At 42.3% G+C, this 21,314-nt stretch overlaps 1 protein-coding gene across 2 annotated transcripts in view; it reads left to right on the top strand.

Moving 5' to 3' along the window:
- ENOX1 (ecto-NOX disulfide-thiol exchanger 1) overlaps positions 1 to 21,314 on the top strand; it is a 190,270-nt gene that overhangs the window by 152,712 nt on the left and 16,244 nt on the right. For both annotated transcript variants that reach the window (XM_040991043.1, XM_040991044.1), the window contains 2 exons: positions 1,240 to 1,296; positions 19,709 to 19,811. In XM_040991043.1, coding sequence (XP_040846977.1) covers positions 1,240 to 1,296; positions 19,709 to 19,811 — 160 coding nt within the window. The remainder of the gene's footprint in view (positions 1 to 1,239; positions 1,297 to 19,708; positions 19,812 to 21,314) is intronic.

The following is a 21,314-nucleotide window of genomic DNA, read 5'->3' as shown; positions in this document are numbered from 1 at the left end:
TAGCCAGTGCTCTAGAGCTGCCGTGCATTTTTTTTTTCAATTTGTCAGTGTTTATTTCCCGCTAGAAACACCTTACCCTAAGCCTGAAACCAGTCATGGGGAAGTGCAGCTTGCTAAGCATAATAAGCCAGCCAATAGCTCCAAGTCCAGCTCAACCCTTTGCTTTTGCTCTTTGCCTCCAGATACCTATTTTGAGTCAGGATAGGATAAAATACCAATGAAAGGCTTCCTAGAAATTTCCTGTAGACTGATCTCTGCCTCTCCTAAGCAGTCTCATTTGTAAAGGTTTTTTCTTTTCAATGGCTAAATCCTTACCTTGTAAGTGCTGGGATCCCATATGGGCACTGGTTCAGGTCCCAGCTGTCCCACTTACCATCCAGCTCCCTGCTTGTGGCCTGGGAAAGCAGAAGAGGATGCCTCAAAGCCTTGGGACCCTGTACCTGTGTAGGAGACCTGGAAGAAGCCACTTATGGCCACTTGGGGAATGAATCAGCGGATGGAAGATTTTTCTCCCTGTCTTTCTTGATTTCTAAATCTCCCTTTCTAATATACATTAAATAGATAGATAGATAGATAGATAGATAGATAGATGGATAGTAACAAAAACAAAAGGATTTTTCCCCTAATCTCTCTGCAGCACAAGGTGATATCTTCCTAATTCTCTCTCTCTGTCTCTCTCTCTGTCTCTCTCTGTCTCTCTCTCTCTCACACACACACACACACACACACACACACACACAAGCAAAGAAGTCACCTTTCCTGTCTGGGCTCCTGTGATGAGAGCAATCAGGCACACGAGTCCTGAGGTGGACATGTCCGTCCACCCCGCATTGCCATTTCCTGTGAAGTCATTTAGCTGGTGGCAGCTGCCAAACACTGCAGGGTTTAAATTAACAGCAAAGCAACTAGGAAATGGAATTGTTTATTAGTCTTAAGAACCACTTTTATGCGTTCTTATGCCCATGAAACTGCCTTCTAATATTATTTTTAAGATGATGACCAGGCTTCATGTTTTTTATATTTTTGACAGCCATCAAGCTTCAAAAAATATTGGTCTTAAATTGGTTTCAAGACGACCCATTAGAATTATGTGCTCCATCTGTTTTCCCCTCTTTGGAAGTTTTATAAAATGCAACCTCAGATAAATCAGAGTTAACTAGATGATGCATACCTAACAGAGACATTCACTGATTAACTTTTTTGTTGTTCTTATGTTTTGTTTTTCCCTAACATTTACAGTTGAAAGGTACCAAGGAATTGGTGGAGACCAATGGTCACAGTCATGAAGATGCAAATGTAGGTACCACACCTGGTGTTTGTTCTTTATGTTGAATGTTGATTGAACACTTGAGGTTGTAAAGCTGTTTTGTTTTGTTTTGTTTTTTGTAACATAAAAGAAACCATGGGACGGGTGTTTGGCTCAGTGGTTAAGATCCCCCTTGGGACACCTGCTTCCTGTATTATAAAGGGTCAGGGTTCCAATCCCTTATTCTGTTTCTGATGTGGCTTCCTGCTAACGTGTATTCTGGGAAGCAGCAGATGACAGCTAAGTACTTGGGTCCTTGTCACCCATGTGGGTGACCCGGCTGGAGATCTGGGCTGCTGGCTTCAGCCTAGCTCAACCTAATTTGTAGGCAGCTGGGGAGTGAACAAGCAATGAGCAGATCTCTCCCTCTTTATCACTGTGTCTGTCAAATAAATACAAATAAAGGTTTAATTAAAAAATAGGATTCCTGCCTCTTGGCAGTTTATTACATAGAATTGGGCTATGCATGTGGTGAATGGACATTGCTATTTTTAGCTTCGTTTGCCAGCTGTCAGTTTAGAGATGCTTGAGCTAATCCTCACCGACAAAAATTCTAATCTCTGTGAACTGAGCCCTTTAAATTTCCAAAGCCGTGAAGTAATGATCTGTTGGGAAGGCAAATGGAATGAGACCTGACAAAGTAATCAGTTGTATATTGTGAGTATATTTAATCAATTTGCCAGCCAGTGAAGTTGACAGTTAAATGATCGCTGTGCTAAGAATGTGCCAGAGCACCCTCCTTCTCCCAGTGCAGCCTTTGGAAGTGTTACATCTCTTCTGTTTCTGACCTAGAATGCATCGTAGTGTGACACATCTGTCTTGGCAAAGCATAATGTGTCATAGTGCAGGATCCCAGCTGCCACCAGGGCTTTCTTTCCTCGTGCTCGCTGAATATCCAGTTGCCAGAAGGCAGACAAGTGTTCCTCTTGCCTTGCAAGTTCTTTAGACTCGGATCATTGCAGCGCTGTGTCTCTCTGTGTCAGATTCACGATTGTGCTTCTGTCTTGTCTTCAAACTCTCTGATATCTGCATGGATTTGATTATCCTCATCACAGAAAATGCTTACTTAGCTTTCCTTTTCACATAACCCAGAATCAGATGTGGTAATGAATACCTGATGAAGTTAGAGCTAGGAGAGATTAATATGTGTGTATGTGCATTCTGGTTTTAATTATATATAGCAGAGAGCCTAATTCTCAGACTACCAAAAAACAAAGTCTGATTTAATAATTACCATTCTACCCAGCAGATTCTTAACTTAAGATGCTTCCTGGTGCTGAGCTGACCTCTGGGGCAGTTGGAGTGGGGAATACAAAGAAGCACAGGCTTGCTGTCTGCCCTGCAGGACCTCAGAGGCAAGCTGAGGCATAAGGGGCCCATGGCAATACACAGAATGACCCGAGTACAGAAAGGCAAAGCAGTATGTGCTGTAGTTCCAGCCTGACCAGCAGCAGCCTCACCTCTCTGATCAGCCTTTTTCTTGTGTGTTGAAAAGATACCTCTAGTACGTATCTAACTGGAATGAACTGGGGCCTCTGAAAGCCTCAGGGTGCTGTGATTATGGTTTCTTTTTGCTGAATAATCAAGGAAAGGCTTAATGGATCTGTAGGCTTTGGATTTGGCTCTGAAGAGTGGGTAGAATTGGTAAGGCAGAAAACCCGTTTTTGCAGATGTGTCTGTATGTAATATTATGGTGAGTTTATGTTTGCTCCTTCATCCTAATCCTAAAACCCTTCTTAAGGACTCTGTTTCCCAGGAACATAAAACTGTCACATTGCCCACCAAATTTTTAGAACGGCTCCACACAATCCCTCAGTGCCTTCCAATCCAGTAAGTGAGACTAAGTGACAGAGTCCTTAGTTTCCTGGTGTGTAAAATGGGAATGTTTCCTGCCTCTCCTTGTCAAACAAGCTCATGAATGTGGAAGCATTTTATAATTGTGACATGCCATCTGGCTGTTATGTCGTTACGATTATAAACTCGTCTTCTAATTGGGCTAAGTGCTGTCACCATCAGCCCAACACTGTATGTCACCCCTTTTTGGAGTCCTTGATTAGTAAGTGGAAAAAGTGAAGCAGCCTCGTCTTGGAGATGTTCTGTCTCTTCTGAGATCTTTTGTCTGCTAGAGAGATTTTGGCTGTTGATAATACTTCTAGAGTCAGAGATGAAGGTTTTAGAATCAGTGCAAGGAAATGGCCCCTAAGCAGGTAGGAGGGAGGAAGCAGCACTGTGAGCACAGGCCTGAGACACACCTGGGAGTCCTTGCTGCGCACTGCTGAGGGCCACCTTCCGCACTGGTGAGAGAGCTAAGCTGAACTTTACTGTTGTTCTGGGCTTTGTCAGGGTTTCCCAGGAGACACATTATTTCTTAACTTTGTCTCTCTTTGGCAGTTTCCCTGGTTATCCCCATCAGAGTTATTGAAAGAAAATAAACAAAAATCAATAAGTTTGACCACACATTAGGAAGTCTAGCAGAGTACTTAATGAAGATTTTTTTTAAGGTCTGCAATGAAGGTGAGGTCTCTTCTGAAGGTTCCACCAACCCCATGGGTGGCCAGAAGAGAAACCTTTCCAACCAGGATGACTAAATTTTCCTCCAGTTTGATCACTGAATAGCCATGTGACCAGGGCAAGTTACTGGATCTTTCTGAACTTCACCTTGCCCATTTATAAACTTGTCAAGTAAAGTCTTGTACATAAACATGTAGCCTGGAGTTTGTATCCAACAACTATTAATTTCCTCTTGATGCATTCGTATTTAGTGTAAGCAGACAGGATGGTGGCAGATGAATTTCAATGTATATCATGAGCTGTAAAGCCTGGCCCAGAGGCTATTGACTAAGATGTATGGATTTTTTTCATTGATTCCATATCTTGGGGGCAGAGATTTTATATATTATCATTTATTAATAATAATTATACAAGGTATTGATGGTGGTTAGTTGGGTATTCTTATGAGAGCCAACAATTGCTCTTAAAAAAATGGTATATCTTTAAATACAAGGGATTTTTTTAAGAAACTGCATTTAAACCTTGCAAATTATGGAAAAGCACACAGAGCTAAAGAAAAATAACTTAGTGTCTTATTACTTAGAAATAGGCAGTATTAACATTTCATTTTAATTATTTCTAGTCTCATACACGTGTATGTGTGTGTAAAACCAAAGGGAAAACACATAAACTGTCACATAAACACTGTCCTCAGTGTGGTGCCTTTCAGATTTCTCATTATATCATAAATATTTATCTTCAAACCAAATGTTTCTCCAAAGCATGATTTTTAATGGCTGTATCGTGTTGGTGTGAAATCATACAACCACGCACCTATGTGTCAGATACACAGCATCCCGTTTATTTGGTGTTTGAGCAATATTGTGATTTTATATAATACTGTTTCCTCTTGGGTCAATCTCTTCTGTTTGTTTCTGGGCTGTTACTGTGTATGTACAGTAGTGGCTTGGGATCTGGCAGGGAGCCTGACCAATAGGGCATCATTATGACACCTGCACCCTCACAGTACCCATCAGCCAACCCAAAAGACCCAAAAGACCTACTAGCAGACATGCCACATCTTGTGATTCGCTCTGTGGCCTTAGTTGCCAATCATCCAATTTGTGTGTTCCTGTAGCTTTCCTGTAGTTTGTACATTTTATTGACACTGACAGTGTCTTGTCTGACATTCTAGAAGTCTCCAAATGAAACAACCTGCGTCCCTGCTTCTAAGAGAAAAGTTTCTTGAAGACTGATTTCAATCCAGCAGGGCCCGAGATGGAATCAGCTGCAAAAGCTTGTTGGCCTTGAGGCTGTACATAGTCCAGGCTCTCACTTGCTAGGTGTAAATGGATTTTTTGAGGCTTTGGAACTGGGTATATTAATGATAGATTTCCATCCTGTCATGTGTAAGTGTGTTTAAAAACTAGTTCTTATTCCAGTTCCTTTACGGATTTCACTGATTCCAGCCCTAGTTTCCTTTCCCAGCAAGTGAAGGTGTGAATTCTCTGCCTCTGAGCCTGTCTCCTTATCCCCACAACTGCCAAATAAGTATCTTGACCCTTGGAAGTGAAGCGCCACCGACATCAATCCCTGACATTGAAAAACAGACAACCTATCCTCACCATGCATCTTTCTTTTGTCTTCTGTCATAGTTTTGTTACAGGGATTCTGTGCTTACACACTTCAGGAGCCCACACTAGTGTTAAAAGAACCAACTTGCAATCTATGGAGAGGTTTTATGGATCATAGTGAAGGTTACCACTACCAAACAGAGCACCCTTCCCATCTACCAATAAAGCAGGCACAAAAAGAAAAGACTTTCCAGTTTTTCCACAGTGAATCTTACAAAAGTTGATCCTCATAGCTGCGTTTAAAACTGTCAGTGTAAAAATGTTAGAGGGGCGAGGAAGTGATACTGTGTAAAGATCATTCTTCAGCTTTCCTACACTTCAGCCAAAAGCCATTGTTAATTGTGCATTTTAATGATGCATGGGAGAGAAGCTTTATAGGTGCAGGGTCCTATGCCCAGTTAGTCCCCAGTGGCTTTCATCCTTAGTCAGGTAAGTCCGAGAGAAAAGAGGGCTTGCTGAGGAGCCACCCAGATGAGGGAGAGAGCAAAACACTCCATAGAGTAAGGAGTCCTAGCCTCAGCTCAGACTCTGTCCTTTCCACTTGCTGCCCGTCTGTAGGCCCAGATCTTGAACTAGAAATAGAACCGAGACAGCAAGAGGCAGAATAAAGAGTTACAGCTACCTCAGCTGGTCTCAGGCAGGGTTGCCATTGAAACTGGGCACTCCTGTGATGCAGGACCAGGGATAGCAAAGGCCCTCCCAGAGCCCCGGGCCTGCTGCAACACTGTCTGCTCTCCTTCTTATACCCTGCAAACCCACACCTGGATGCAATGGGCAGGCAGCAGGGTGGAAGAATTTAAAACTCAAATGGGTGCTGAGCAGCTTGGATTCAATCCTGGCTCTGCCATTCACTGTCCGGGGCAGACCCTGAAGAGTATGCTGCTCTCCTCTACCTGTTTTCCATGGTCACCTGGCAGGGCTAATGTGAGCTAGCTCTGTGGTGCTGACATGATTCTCTTTGCTGGGCCTTGCTTACACTGGACCGTGTGTTGCGTCCCGAGGCCCATTGGTAAGAGGATATGTGGTCCCTGCTCCCAGCAAAACAGACTTCCTGGTTCTTCTGTCCTGTACTTCCCAAGCCTACTGATCCTACTTCACCTCACCAGGCCTCACAACTTACCCTGAAAGAGTCACAGTGGGAATAGGACAACTCCCTATAGGCAAAACTTTTATTTTTTAAAGTTTTATTTATGCTTATTAGAAAGTCAGATATACTGAGAGTAGGAGAGACAGAGAGGAAAGTCTTCTGTCTGCTGATTCACGCCCCAAGTGGCTGCAATGGCCGGAGCTATACCAATCCAAAGCCAGGAGCTTCTTCTGGGTCTCCCAAGCAGGTACAGGGTCCCAAGGCTTTGGACCAACCTCTACTGCTTTCCCAGGCCACAAGCTGGGAGCTGGATGCGTGCAGCGTGGGATCACATCTGGAAAGGCCAGTGACTAGAAACAATCTCATTGGGGTACCCCCAGTCCAGTCTATGCAGAACTGCCAAGAGGATTTAACAGAGAAAATGGCTGTCCAAGTGGGCAGAACTGGCTCTGATTTGCCCAGGAAAAATTTCCTTTCAAATCGGCTCACCATCTACAGATGGTACCTCTCCACAGCTGGAGTGCAGGGCTGCTTTTGTCTGCTGTGGAAGAACAGAAGTTGGTGGCACCTGCTGGGCCATGAGTGGATTTGGACCATGTAACACGATTAGCACCTGTTTAATAAAGCTAACAGGTTGAGTAAAGAGAAGTGAGAATACCTTCTACCCCGCAGGGCAGTTAGAGAAAAAGCAGGCATAAGAAATACAAATTTCAGCGCAGTGTGAAATGGTCTGACATGGCTATAAAACCCTGATCTGAACCAAAGGTTGCCACTTGGAAAACAGACTGTACTTCCTCAGAAAGGTCTGGGAGATCCTACCTGATGCAAAAGCCAAAGCAGATTGGTCCTTCCTTCAAGCCCGTGCGCATACATTTAAATATCCATGAATGCTTTCATCTCAGAAGTTCTGTCCTGTTTCCATGGAAAAGTTGGAACTGCAAAAAGGCATGAATAATAAAATAACTGTGTGCAATCTCACTACTCAGAAATTAGTGTTGCTACTTCCTGATAATTCCTGTCTCCATCAGTGTGTGCATATCTGTTTATAGCACACTTAGAGCATATCATCTAGATAATTTTACAACCCACTTTTTTTCCTTTACAAATCATGAGCATCCCCCCACGTTGTTAAATAGGTGTTCTTAATGTGATTTTTAATGACTGTCTAGTATTTCATGCTTCAGCTGCACTCCCATTTATTTTATCAGTCTCTGCTGTGAAGCTTTCAAATACCATTTGTTTTCACTGTTTTGGATAGTGTGAAATGAATGCAGCATAACAAATGTATCAGTTCATTCATCTACCACTTAAGCACCTTATAACTGGGGAGGCATTTGTGGCTGATGGGAAATGAGGGATAGATCAAGATGCACTGATTCTTTAGCCAGATTAAAGCTCACCCCATTTGGTAGCTGATAGAATATAGATCCCATACTGATGTCTGGATTTTACCACATAGAAAAGATACAGAGGTCCCCAATAAATAAAGAAAATAACATTCAAGAAAATTTGCATATTAAACATAAAGGCAAATTATACAAGCCCGTTAAGTCTTTTGGAAGAACAATTCTTAGATTCTTGGGTGAGCTTCAGGATCTTGTGCTGTGACCTGTAAATCAGAGACTACTTTGTGGCCAAGGGGTTACAGAATCTGTGCTCTGTGTGGATTCAAGGCTAATTGAATCAGGACACCACTCTCCAGGTGGGGCTTGTTCACTGTCTCCAAGGAATCTGTGAGATTGACAAGAGTGATTGATTAAAAGTTAACAAAACGACTCCTAACCCCAACCAGAAAATGAAGCTTTCATTTCTAATTATGGCCAAGAAGTTACATGCAAGCTCCAAACCATCCAGAGACATACAGACATGACTTGAATACAAGCAATGTCGTTTTGAATTCCAATAAGCCCAGAGGGCTCCATCCCTGTATTCCTACCTCCCCTGACAGAGATTAACACGCTGAGATCCTGACCAAAGGTGATCAAGAGAAATGCTTAATAGCATCTGTGAAAGGGGCCAGGAGCCCAAAGAAAGAGACAGATTGCTCTAGTGCCTCATGGAGCCAGCGAGAGAGATCAGGGACTTCCCCCTGCTTAACTTGGGCTCCTTCAGATGTGCAGAACCGAGTGCCGGGATGATGTTCTCTACACAGCAAGCAGCAAGGATGCCTCAGCACATATGCCAGGTTTCTCAGTCCTGAGTGTTGCCCAGAAGCCACAAGGCTTCCTAAACATTTGCTTTTGTTACTTAGAATAACAGATTTGCAACCATGATTTCCACATTGTGTGATTTCTGCTAGCTACACGTGAGCCCAGAAAAAGAAGAGATGTGATGCACTGGTCCAGCCTGCCTGGGTTAGCTCTCTGTACAGGACTGCAAAGGGCAGCCTTTCTTGATGTCTGCATACACCATTCATCTTCATGAGCCCTCCCATCGTATTGCCACATAAAGTGCTTGGCAGTGGCCACTCCTGCCAGGAAATAATGTATGAAGATGGCAAAGAAGAAACAAAGATAAAGATGGGAAGAAAGAAAAGGGAGGGGAAAAGGGCAGAAATGTCCAGAACAAGAACAGTTCCCTAGGTTCCCTGGTGCTCTCCAGGAGTCAGCCCTTCTCAATTGACCCTGGTCCTTTGAAGTAACAGTTTCTTTTTCTCATTTTGCCATTCTATGCCAGCCCTAGTCATGAAAGCTGCTCTCCCTGAAAGTGTGTTCCCATGGCGTCAGCACTCGCCCCTCACGAGAGGCTGATCCAAGGATAAGGCTCTGCAATGCAAAGTGTAAAACCCAAGCAGGTGTCCATCTGCACGTCAGATTATTGGCAGGCTTCCTGGGAGAAACTATGAAGATTGAGTCTTGAAATGATCAAACTGTCCACAACCAAATGAACTGTGCCCCTGAGCCTTCCAGCCTCACGAGTCTTGTTGGACTCTGCAAAGACTCCATTCTCCATTCTCTCCCTTCCCTTGATGAGGCCAAGAGGTGCCAATGAATCATTCCTGGGCTCCTACCAGCATGGACAGCAGCAGCAGCAACACCTGCCCTCCTTCCCTGACCTTCCTTGGGGTACTCAACACTCTGTTTATAGCCCCTAGGCATCCACTGAGTATTTTAATAAAACCTCCAAGAAGGTTACAGACCTCATTCCAGTTGCACTAAATAGAACGTAGGGTGTCATCAAGTTTCAGGGATGCAATAAACCACACCTCAACATGCAGCCCCTCCAGGTGTTTCTATTTTAGGCAGAACAGAAGTTGAACCAAAAGGTGCTATCCAAAGGATGAGGCAGCCATGCATTTTTCTTGTTCAGCTATCCACTTTGTGCAGTTTCAGTGCTTTGTAGAAGTACAGAGAGACTTTTCCTGCAAGATTGGGCCTGCAATTCTTCACTGTGCACATCTTGACATGTCACCCTCCCTCCACAGCACCAGCAGCCACCTATTCAACACATCGGAGTCACCAGGGACATGAGGCAGCCCCTAGCTGGGTGTACGGCTAGGATTCCAGGTTCCCTTTGAAATGACCACCTGTAGAATCTTCCAGTTGACTTTTTTCCCCTGGGTTTTTGTCTATTTAATTTTATTTGTTTTCAGAAACTCCTCTAAGCCCTGACCTTCCCAACCCTGAATTTGCCCTTGTCAGGAGAAGTGTCTGGGCCACGAGGTTCAGTGTCACATCGTATGCTGTTAATGCCAGCTTCCCCAAGGAATCACACTGTGGCTTTCCCTGCCTGGACCATTTCCAGATTGTTCAGTATACGCTGATGAGCTACTTATGCTAATGAGACTGACAGAATCTAATTTACACAGGAACTTTCTTTCTATGCCAAATCTGAGACAGACGACTTGAAACTCTGATATCCAGAGGCACAAGCTGTGCAAACCGCCCAATACCTGGGTAGATGCCGGTCCCTGTCCCCTGTCGCTACCTGTATCATTATATCCATACAGCACACATGAGTAACATACAAGCCTCACAGCCGTAAGTGTGTATTCCATCCCTGCCATGTTTTACCACAATGTTCAAATTAGTCTCCTTGATAAGAACAGAAAAATAAATGATTGCTCTGATATTGAAAATAACGATAAGCCTGGTATCCTGAAAAATGGCTTTAGTTAACAGGTCGAATTCAGCTAGGTGCACCATTCATTAAAAATTCTAAATAATTAGATTCTTTATTGATAATTAAGTTTCCTTCATCTATCATGTCATCCTTTTTTGCCCATAATGCAAATTTTACCAATCTTTTAAGTCTAGCTCGATTCCCATTTCTTGGGGCTTTACCCTGAATCAGCCCAAATCAATTACCGTCTTCTCCAGAGTCTCAAGGATTTATCTTCATTTTAACCAGTTTAAACAACCCCCGTTAACACAGGCTTATTTTTCCAATTCCATATCATCTCCTTAGAGCAGGGAATTTGTGTTTCTTACAAAACCAAACCTGAGAGTGACCCTATGTTGATAGAGATGTTGTAATAATTTCTTCCAAAAAGTTCCAGGAAAATGTTTATTATGAAAAAAAATTGCACCAAAATAAATTGACATTATAATTCCATCTTGCTTGAATGCTTTTGAAGTATCCTTTGTACTAGTTTACTGATGGTTACCTTGATGTATGAATTCCAAAAGCTTCAGGCAGCTTCTACTGCTTAGGTTGACATGGAAAAGACATTGACTTGGCATGGAAGGACTCTTCCTTCTGCGTGTTATCTAAAGGTGTCCCCCCATGATAAACATGCTTAATTCCAGTTCACTGTGATGTGCCTTATAGACTGGGGAAGTTAGAATTGAGGTGGATGGGTCATTTCATCCAGCATCTTTCTCTTTCAGGTTGTAATTTTATCTGTGTTTTCTTGTCCAATTGTTGTATTTCTGTTGGTCTTTCATTCTTCAATGTGATGTTCCTAAAACCTTAACAAGCAGTACAAACAGAGAACTTCAAAACACAGGTGCTGGGCTCTATCCCACAGTTTTTGGTTCGGAAGGGTTAGATGAGTTAGATGGGGGAAAGGGCAGTGCATTTGCATTTTTAATAGGTTCCCAGCCCACAGATCTGTGAGAAACACTTCCGGCTACTCTCCAGCCCAGGTCAGGTTAGATGCCATTCTGGTGTTCTACAGCACGAGGCCCATTGTGTATTTTAATATGTGTCACAAGGCCAGCTGTCTTCTCACCTCTTAGATATTTGGAGAGCAAGAATTCACATCTTATTGTCTAACATAAAGGCTACCAGGAGAGTAGATAGTCAGTAAAAGAATGGCAGAGACCGAATGAATTCCAATCAGATTATACTAAAATGGGCATGTCCAGGTAATTTTTGAGTCCATATTTCAGTTTAGTTCATATTTTCAACCCTGAAAAAGGAAATACATAATCAGTAATTGCCAGACTGTGGTTAATTTAAAAATATGTTTATCATATCACTTTAGAGAGTGTGAAAAAGATTTGTGGACCCACAAATGGCAGCTTCCAGTTGGGTCCATCTAAACCCACAGTTCAAGGCAGTATGGTGTAGCAGCACAATGCTGCCTGCCTGTCAGAAGCACACACAGCCCAGCATGGTCCCCACCCTCTGGGAGCACACAGACCACTGAGGAGAGTGTGTGCACCTGCAAAGGGAACTCTTGCAGCACTGGTGTCCATGTTCTGAGTAAGGGAGAGGGCTTTGGAAAAGATAAAGGATTTAATCCAGTGAGAGCAACGATGCTTTCCTGTGCAGTGATTCAAGATGGGAGGCAGCATAAGGTATCCTTCGGGGGTCTGACTGCTGGGGGCTAGGTCCTGCACTGCTGTTATTCAAATACCTGAACCTAGGAAAGCTACTTACCTTCTTTGTGCCTCAGTTTCTCAACTGCCAGCTGGGGCTAATAATAACAGTACCATCATCTGTCAACCAGCAAGTACTCAGGGGTGACTAGTAGTTGGCATCATAATGATATGTATTCTCTGCTTTGGGTTCAGAGAGGATTTCAAATGCCATGTGCCTCACACACCCTGTAGCAACATCCTCATATTCTTGGAGTATCTCTTGGGTATGGCATATTCAAGAAAGCAGAAAGAAGAGAATTCATTTTGGATGTGTTGGGAGGAGGTTGTTTACTAAGATCTCACAGTATATGCAAGCAAACCATATGGAATTCTGTTCCACTTTAATAATAAACAAATGCCACTTTCCCCAACTTATTAGGTGGCATCCCACCTATTCCCGTGACCTAATTTACCACCATGAAGGTCACACAACTCTAAATCTTAATATTATCATTAGTAACGTAAGCTCAGCAGGTGAAAATTATGATAGCTGGTGCTTTGTAGCAGAGAAAAATAAGAAATGTCATACTGAGAAATGAACTGAGAAAATAACATGCCAAGAGCACCATAATACAATTAATCTTTAACCAGCAATAGAGTCAGCATCATACAAGATAAATCAAACCGACTAATTCTGGATGCACATACATACATTTAAAAAAGTGATTCACTTTAGTTTCTTCTGTTTGCTGCTCCATTTTTATTGGCTAAGATTTTTCATGTCAGGACTTTTTCAAGCTCTGAAGGATATGGACTTGCATGGATACAGCAGCATGGGTTACATTTTTCTCTTTTTACATATTGAAGAGAAACAGCCATTTTGAGATCAAGTATATGTTTTTTAATTTGGCAATGTCTACAAGTGGCATGTAGTAAAACTAAGCAAAAGAAATACAACTTATATACTTAAAGTAATGGATAGTTATTGGAATACAAAGGGATTTTTCTTAGTTTTAGATCGTTTTTATTTAAAAATTGCTCTAAGCTGTGCCAAAAGAAAGCCCATTAATTGCTATCTTGAGGCCACAGTTTAAGCATGGTGTAAACTGCAGTAGCCATAATTAAGCTATGACACAGGCAGAAGCAATGCTCACAGTATTTAATTGGGAAAAAAAAACCAAATGACTCTTTACTGACAAACACTTTGCTCCTTTTGTGAAAAATTCTAGATTGAAGTTTATGTGTAGAATGATCCTATGTTTTGAAATTAGAACTAAGGAGCAATAAAGTATACATAGGCCTAAGTAATAAGGCCAGATACATTCAAAGAATATCTATTCTGTGTGTAGGAGGAGGGCTATGTATAAAATTTAAAAAGGTAACTCAAAACCATTTACTTGTAGGTGTAGAGCTTGAGTTACCTTGCATTTTCTTCCTACAAATAATCACACATTTTTGTATGAGTACATACAAGTATGTATGCATTACATTTGTAATGAGAAGCAAATTAAAGAAATGTCTGATATTTTAGAAAGGAAATGAAAAAGGTAATGGACATATATGTGTATTTAAACTAAAAGCATTGAAAGCATAAATAATAGATACAAACTAAAATATAACTTCTCTTCCTCCTTTGTAAGATAGTGTTCCTTTAGAATAATGCTGAAACACATGTACTTTGGAACCAAAAGACAGCAAGACACCGAACCCATTGCAGCCTATGTTGCATAATCCGCTCCACAGGTTCCTCTCGGGTGTCCCGATGGTTGCTTGGGACAAGGACTCTGGCCAAGTCCTTTTGATTGGCAGTCCATTTCACCTACAGGCTTTATCCTTTTTACCTGCACAGCCACAGATTCATTTGATGTCATTCGGCAAATATTGCCAAGGGTCTATGAGTTATTTTTCACAAAATATTGATTACTGTTACGTAGAGCACTGTAATGGATACACAAGTATTGCTGCTGTATAAAGAAGCGCTTGTAGGAGGAGTGGTCAGGTTAATCCTGATGGGGCCTCGTTGAGGGAATGCTGTTAGACCCTGTGCTGGGCCACAGAGGTGTGCACCTGGATGTGTGCAAGACAACAGAAAAGCAGCACAAGAGAGAGCCATCCCAGCCCAGATACTCTCCTGAGCTCACCTTTCACATTTGCAGCCGTCTTTCCAAGACCTCAAAGCCACGGTTTTTAAAGTATTAGAGTCAGCACATGATCTCTGGTGCCATTTCTCTACCAGCCAGACTTGACATGTCTGAAATTCTTCACAACTGTCCGTCTTTCCTCTGTGTTGCACTTGTAACACACCTGTTCTTTCACACTGGCTCTGTGTCCTCCTTTTCTCTCTCATTACCTCATTGCTACCTCCAGGATGCCACCCACCAGGTGTGCGACTGGAGGTACACTCTGGGTCTCCCTGCTGAGCCTTTTGCCTGTTCCAGCCAGTCACACCAGTGGCCCAACCTTTGTTCCTTGCAATGCTGCTTTGTCCACATCCTTCCTCTGCCTACATATTTCAAACCAGGAGAGCCTGTTTACCACTTCCTTAGAAAGCAGACAAGTAATTTCAGAGCAGGCAGGCACTACAGGGATCATCTGCTTTAAAAACATCCCTCTTTTGACAAAGAAAGCAAAATACAAAAGGACAACTACTCAGTGGTAATTAGAATGCATTTTCTGTGTGTAGATCCATCATTTTTCTCATCATTTCAGACCAATAATTATGAGCCCTTCCTCCCTTTGTCAGTCACTGGGTACTTGATGTGTGCCACTCTCTGACTCATTAAGGAAAATGTGCAAGTTCTAGCAGGTCACTGTTCTAATCCCATGCAGAATTGCTCTGAGGGTTTAGGAACTTGGACATTGCTGGATGCATTGCATGTAATACTTTGCAAAAAGAGAGAGAGAGATGAGTAATGAAGGGGAAAGTAGCTGATTGGCATCTTGACTCTTTTCTCCAGCACCCCTGATTTCCTGAAGTGTGATGTTTTAAGAATAGAGTCTATGGGCAAATAGCAGGACAAGATCAGGACGAAGAAAGTAGGGAAGGAATGTGAACCATGTGGTGTGGCATTACAGAAGTGGAAGATGACAGGGCGAATGTTTGCCATGGATGTCTGTTGGCTGTCCCGTTCACCTTGCACCAACACCTGTGGAGCCTAGCAGACCTGGGAGGATCCTGGTGGGCATCTTCCTAGTTAGGAGAGGGGTGTCAGGGCGGGTGTTACAGAGTGAAGTATTTATCTACTACCTGTGCTTTCATATGTTCCTTCAAAGTGACATCTCTGTGCCACTAGTTTTATTGCTTCTTTTTTATTACAAAGAATACAGTATAAAAATATTGGCATAGAAAACCAGCAAAACAGGAAATGGTTGTTATTAGAATACAACTATATTATCTGTTTTGCATATAGGTTCTTCCACAGAATTCTTACAAAAATTGGCCCCCCCAAGTGTGTGTTAATCACCAGCTCTGATTCTAGTCAATCTGCAATTAATAAAATGAACAGTGATCATGCCACAGTGTATTCCTAATTTGCAGTTTTCAGGTATAGTCCTCACTACAACTCTGGTGGGGTACACACATAATATTTTTTGTGTTCTACCTAAAAGCAAATAAAGGTTTAGAGAGATTCTGTCTGTAAATAATGGTGGCAAAGCTAGACACCGGTTCCTCTGAACCCATGTGGCCTCATTTGCTTGGATGTGGTACCTGCCCCAGCAGAGCTGGTGGCTTTGTTGAGGAAACATGCACAGATTAGATGAAAATGAGTTGTATCCCTCAGCAGTGGCCCAAGAGAGGTGTCCAGGGAAGGAAGCTTTCCAGGTTGGCTGAAACAGGCAGCTCCTGAGGCAATGAAATTCACATCATACACAGCACAGAAAGGGGTTAAGCAGTATTGATACTGGAGGAGAGCTGGGACTTGAACCCAGGGACTGTCATATGGATATGGGTTTCCCATCTCACACTGTAACTACTATGCTGAGTGCTTATTCTTACCAATTTAAAAGTAGACAGAGACCTGTAGCACATAATTCAGCTCTCTGTTTTTCAAGATGAAACATAAACTGTTAGGTCCTCTGTACCCTGGAAAATGCTCCCCCTGTATGTCTACCATCACAATGAAGTAGCCCCTTGTGTGAGGAGTTATTCCTAGAAGGGTCCTGGCAGGTGCCCCTTGGAATTATTATCTTGTGCTGCCAGGCTTCCTAGCATCACCATGCTGAGGCTTGGTAGATCTTACAGTCTGAATCCCTCCCTGCTGAGGAGCCGGTGGGGATGCCTGTATATAAAATGCCTTGCATTCCTGGGGAGAAGCACCAAGTCTGGGGAATCCACAGTTTTAGATCAGACATAAGCAAGCCTGCTCTGTATCCCAGAAGAAAATGTCAAAGTCGCTTGCTGCCAACACAGACCGGAGTAACATCCCTATGAAAGGAGCTGTTAGGGCAAGCCCTTGATTCTAAGCTTTCAAATTTATGCATTCTGTCTCCTCCCATTTCCTATGATAAGATGCCAATGAAACTTCAAGGTCAGCATTTTTTAAACTGAACACATCGTCATCTCCCAAACTGGCTTTGTTCTTTGCCTTCTTATTCACTATAGTACCTAAACATTCTCAGCATTTGTCTCACCCTCCACCTCACCAGTTCTGTTTTTCTTTTTCTTTCAGTTTTCCCTCTTAAATATCTTGTCTGTCTGCACGGTGGGTGGCCCACAACCTTGAATGTTACTATAGATGCAATATGGATACTAGCTAATATGCTTGCATGCACCGTTGGCTATACTAGGAATGATTTGTTTCTCGTTTGGAGATTCTTGAGGCCAATTTATTATGCAATGCAAGCACTCCTTGGAGCCTTCCTTATTCTTTTATTGACTCCTATACTACTTCCCAGCATAGTTCTGAATTCATAATTCCCCTTCTGGAAGAATCAGAAAAGTTGCCTCACCCCTGCCCTGGAAAGAACTCACTGAGTACAGAAATAAAGAGTGTAGCAACTGCCATGTTTTAGGTTTCCATCATATTCTAGTCTTCTAGGTTTTTTAGTCTTCGGACAATATTGGAGCTGTATTGAACAGCGTACCTGCTCATAGTTACTGTCCATAACAATGCAAGAGTACATCATTTGTGGTTAGCACAGCATAATTACAGTGTGCAATCTCAAGATATGTTTCTATAGAAAAAAATAGTTATGGAGTTTCTTTATGGCTCCATATGCATTTGTTCAACCCTAAAATATTACCAAAGCAAGAGTAACTGGGAAACTATATCTGATTCCTTGAAGACGTGACAGATTCAGTCATATTTGTTGGGATCCACCTCAAAGTCCCCTTTGTTCATGACGCTGGCTTTGGACACCAGGAGCAGGTGCCTGCCAGCACTCTTGGGTCATCCCAGTCACTTCTGCACTTGCCACTCTCTGCTGGCTCCTGATGTTATCTGCCCTGTATTGTCCATTTCCCTCACCAAACCTGAATCCTCCACCATGTGATGGCCCCAGGACACCACTCAGTCTTAGCAATTACTGCAGGCCTGTTGTCTGTTAAACTCTTGTGAGTAATTTCATTTGGCTCCAATTATCATCTAGGCTGTGAACAGATCACCCTCTCTTGGAGATATTATTTCCACTTAGCTCTGAGGTTCATTACTGATATTTTTTTAGCGATGCAATCATCATCCTAGCTGACGTTGCTCTGTGTTTTTTCCTAAGCCTCTCTTGGGAGACAGTTGCAGAGCCCTCTACCTGCATTCTTCTCAGCAGTGTTACCCTCTGGTTCATGGAAGCCCTGTGCTGTGTCCCTGTGAGACCCATGTGGCCTCAAGGCATACCACAAATGAAGCTTGGCAGGCTGCTTGACCCTTACCTCCCCAGAGAAATGAAGTGCACACCAATGGAGACAGTCTAATCAGAAAGCAGCATATGTTATTTCATTGCATAAGTGTTTTTGATCCCCCTCCCTACAACTCTGTAAAATATTTCAGTCCTGACTGCATAACCTTTGGATTTGTTCTGTTTCGTAGTCCTTCATTGTGTATCCCAAGATCACCTTTTTGTGAAGATAAGAACACCCTTCATGTCCCATTCTCCAGACCCATTGGACCCCTGGCCTAAAAGAGACAGTCCAGTCGTCAGCCCCAGGCCTCAGCTGACACCATCTAGTCCTGTCTTTTGTCACTGTGTTCCCTCTGTCATTTTCTCTTACTCATGTTCTCTTCACCCAGTCTTAGTCACTCAGTATTCAGACATTAAGTGAAACCTCCATAATGCTCACTGGGAATCATCAATCACAATTTCACAGTAGAGTCTTCTTCCCTAGCGATTTCTGGTAACTCCTGACTTACTTATGAAACAATAGCTTATCAGTTGCATTAAGCTCATAGATCTATTTTAATTGCTATGTGCTAAGGTTGTTTCTTCCCCCCAGTGCCTTCAAATGAGATTTGTGTCTTGATATGCTTAGCATACTCTTGAAAGTTTCTGTAGCTTTATATCAGGCCAGTCTGGTTCATTTTTGTAACTAGTTAACTGTTTTTCTTAAAACCATGTCCAGTTCTTATGGGCAGTACCTGTAAAACCGTTTATCCAGATCATCAAAAGCCTCTGTCTGTTTGGCCATTCATACTTATGTGCCATCATTCCTGGAGCTCTCCCAGCGGGATCCTTAACTCATTGTTGAATATGCTAGTTCTTTGTAGTCATTGTCCCTTCAATGAGACAACTTCCTAAGAAGTCATCCCTCCCCTGTATTTAGATAATATATGCAGATCGCTTGCCCTGCTGTTACATCACTCTGCATTGTGAGTTCCAGTCACATGTCTGTGAAGATTCTTCAGTCTTAATTTTAAATAAAAAATGCATTCAAATAAAATTGCCCACATCGTCCTCAATGTTTCATGTGTTATTGGCCCGTTATACAATACTTCATTTTTAATTTACAAAGAAAATTAATTTCCCAACCTTTGCTTTCTCTGCCTTTTGCAATTGTGCATGAGGAGCCATTTCCACACAACTTAAAACACCACAAATACTTCTAGCTCAGTGTCCCAGTAGATTCACACAGTCACACAAATTATTAGCAGTTTCCCCTACAAAAATTATTGACAGTCTACTATATACTTTTGCAGAAATTTTTTTGGTGTTTGAAATAAAACATGTTCAAGTACCAAAGCCAGTTAGTTTTAGTAAATAGAATTTAATCAAAACCTAGCCAAAGGTCTAAGATGACTTGTATGTACCATGTTGTGCCGAAAGGTACTTGGTTTGCTGGGAGCAGAGACTAGAAGCCTAGATTCTAGAATGACTTTTCTATTGTTGAATAAATAGATGTGCAGTTGCAAAAGGAAATTATCATTTCATACACTTAAAGGGAGCTAGCAGTTTTTCCTGAAATGTACAGAATTTATGTAAACATATATGTGTTTTTTGTTTTTTAATTTTATAGGAAATGAATGTTTTGACAGTAGCATTAGTCAATCAAGACCGAGAGAATAATACTGAGAAAAGAAGCCAAGGCTTAAAATCTGAGAAAGAAGCTCTGCTAATAGGTAAGGAAATTTTTGTCTTCTTCTATTCTCTCTTCAAGAATTCTCTTAGGTAATTAATTTACATAACATTTTAGTAATTCACTTCCAACCTGCTAAGAGTCAAAATACCTTTGCCTTCTGGTCAGAAGTGAGAGCGATTTCATCAAGATTATATTACATAAATTTCCAGCTTGTGGAATACAAAATAATGGAAATTTTGCTTTTCTGTAACCATATCATCAGTTGATTGTCAAACATAAAGTTTGAGTTCCAGAACACAAATTAATGTGCACATCATATGCCAGAAATCTGGGTTTTAAAATTTGAACACATCACTTCTAGCTGGAGGCCAGAAGTTCATTGTAGTTGAAAAATTCCAGTGCAGACCAGATCACCCAGCCTGGGCGCAGCCTTGAGCCCTGACATTCATCTAAGCCTCTCAGCAGAATCCACATGGCAGGGCCAGCCCCAAGGCCAACCCTGGAATGCTGATGAAACCAGAACATCCTCACTTGTAGTGCTAGTCTAACCAAGATGATCTAATCCAGGCTCTCATGTTCCAGTGTGGGTACATGGATGCAAGATGAACAAAAATTGGCCTCTAGAAAAGGGAAGGAATTCTTAGTTTACCTGGAAATATCCCATTGTCCCTACAAAATGCATCCAGGCTGGCTTTTTCTTTAATTGGAGCAGAGAAAGACAAAGCTCTGAAGGTTCATCTCCCTTGATGTCATCAGTACATGTCACACCTCACTCTCATCAGGAAGAGTCCTAGATGTGTTAGCTGTGTGCCTGGAACCCCACTGTGCAAGGCTGTGTGTGAAGAAAGGCTGTCTCTGGAACCCTCATATGCAGAGAAGGAGAATACACAGCACTGATGCAGGCAGAACCCTGGAAGCTGGCCTGGTGCAGGGTTCCAAGTTTACCTTGGCTCCGCTGCAGCCTGGTGGAAGGTACAGACATGTGAGACAAACTGTTCCTCTGCAGTTTCATTATCTGGCCAAAGTAGCGCCTCTGGTTGCATTTTCTAAATACTGCATGTGCTCACCTCAAAATGACAGGTGCACCATAGCCTGTGGAAGCTGGCACTGGAGGAATTAAATTCAAAAGATAGTCCAAACTTCATCCATCATATATAGATTTTTCAACTACAGGGTTATTGAATATGACATCAACTTAGAGATACACCAAGGAAAAGCAATTATTTTTTTTCTCTGATGATATACGGCTGTAATAACATGCCAGACACAAGTCTCGGAAGACATGCTGACATGCTATCAGTTCCAGGAACCTGAAACGAACCCAGCTGTAGTTGGTAACTGGATTTTTCTTCTTGTGGACAATGTGTCCACCAACTCCCACAGCTGTTTTTCTTTCACTTGCTGTGGCAAAGGAGTGACTTCTGCATATTGTTTTTGGAGTATGAACAAAGCAGATGATGAGCTGCAGTAAGAGTGCCTCGTGGTTTGAGTGTGAATTATGCTGATCACTTGGAGGCTCAAAACAATAGAAAAAAGTCTCCAT

Source organism: Ochotona curzoniae, unplaced genomic scaffold (assembly GCF_017591425.1).
Source record: "Ochotona curzoniae isolate NIBS_2020 unplaced genomic scaffold, NIBS_Ocur_1.0 contig_64, whole genome shotgun sequence".
NCBI lineage: Eukaryota > Metazoa > Chordata > Mammalia > Lagomorpha > Ochotonidae > Ochotona > Ochotona curzoniae.
Note: the sequence above shows the minus strand (reverse complement) of the source record. Positions and strands in the feature narration are given on the sequence as shown.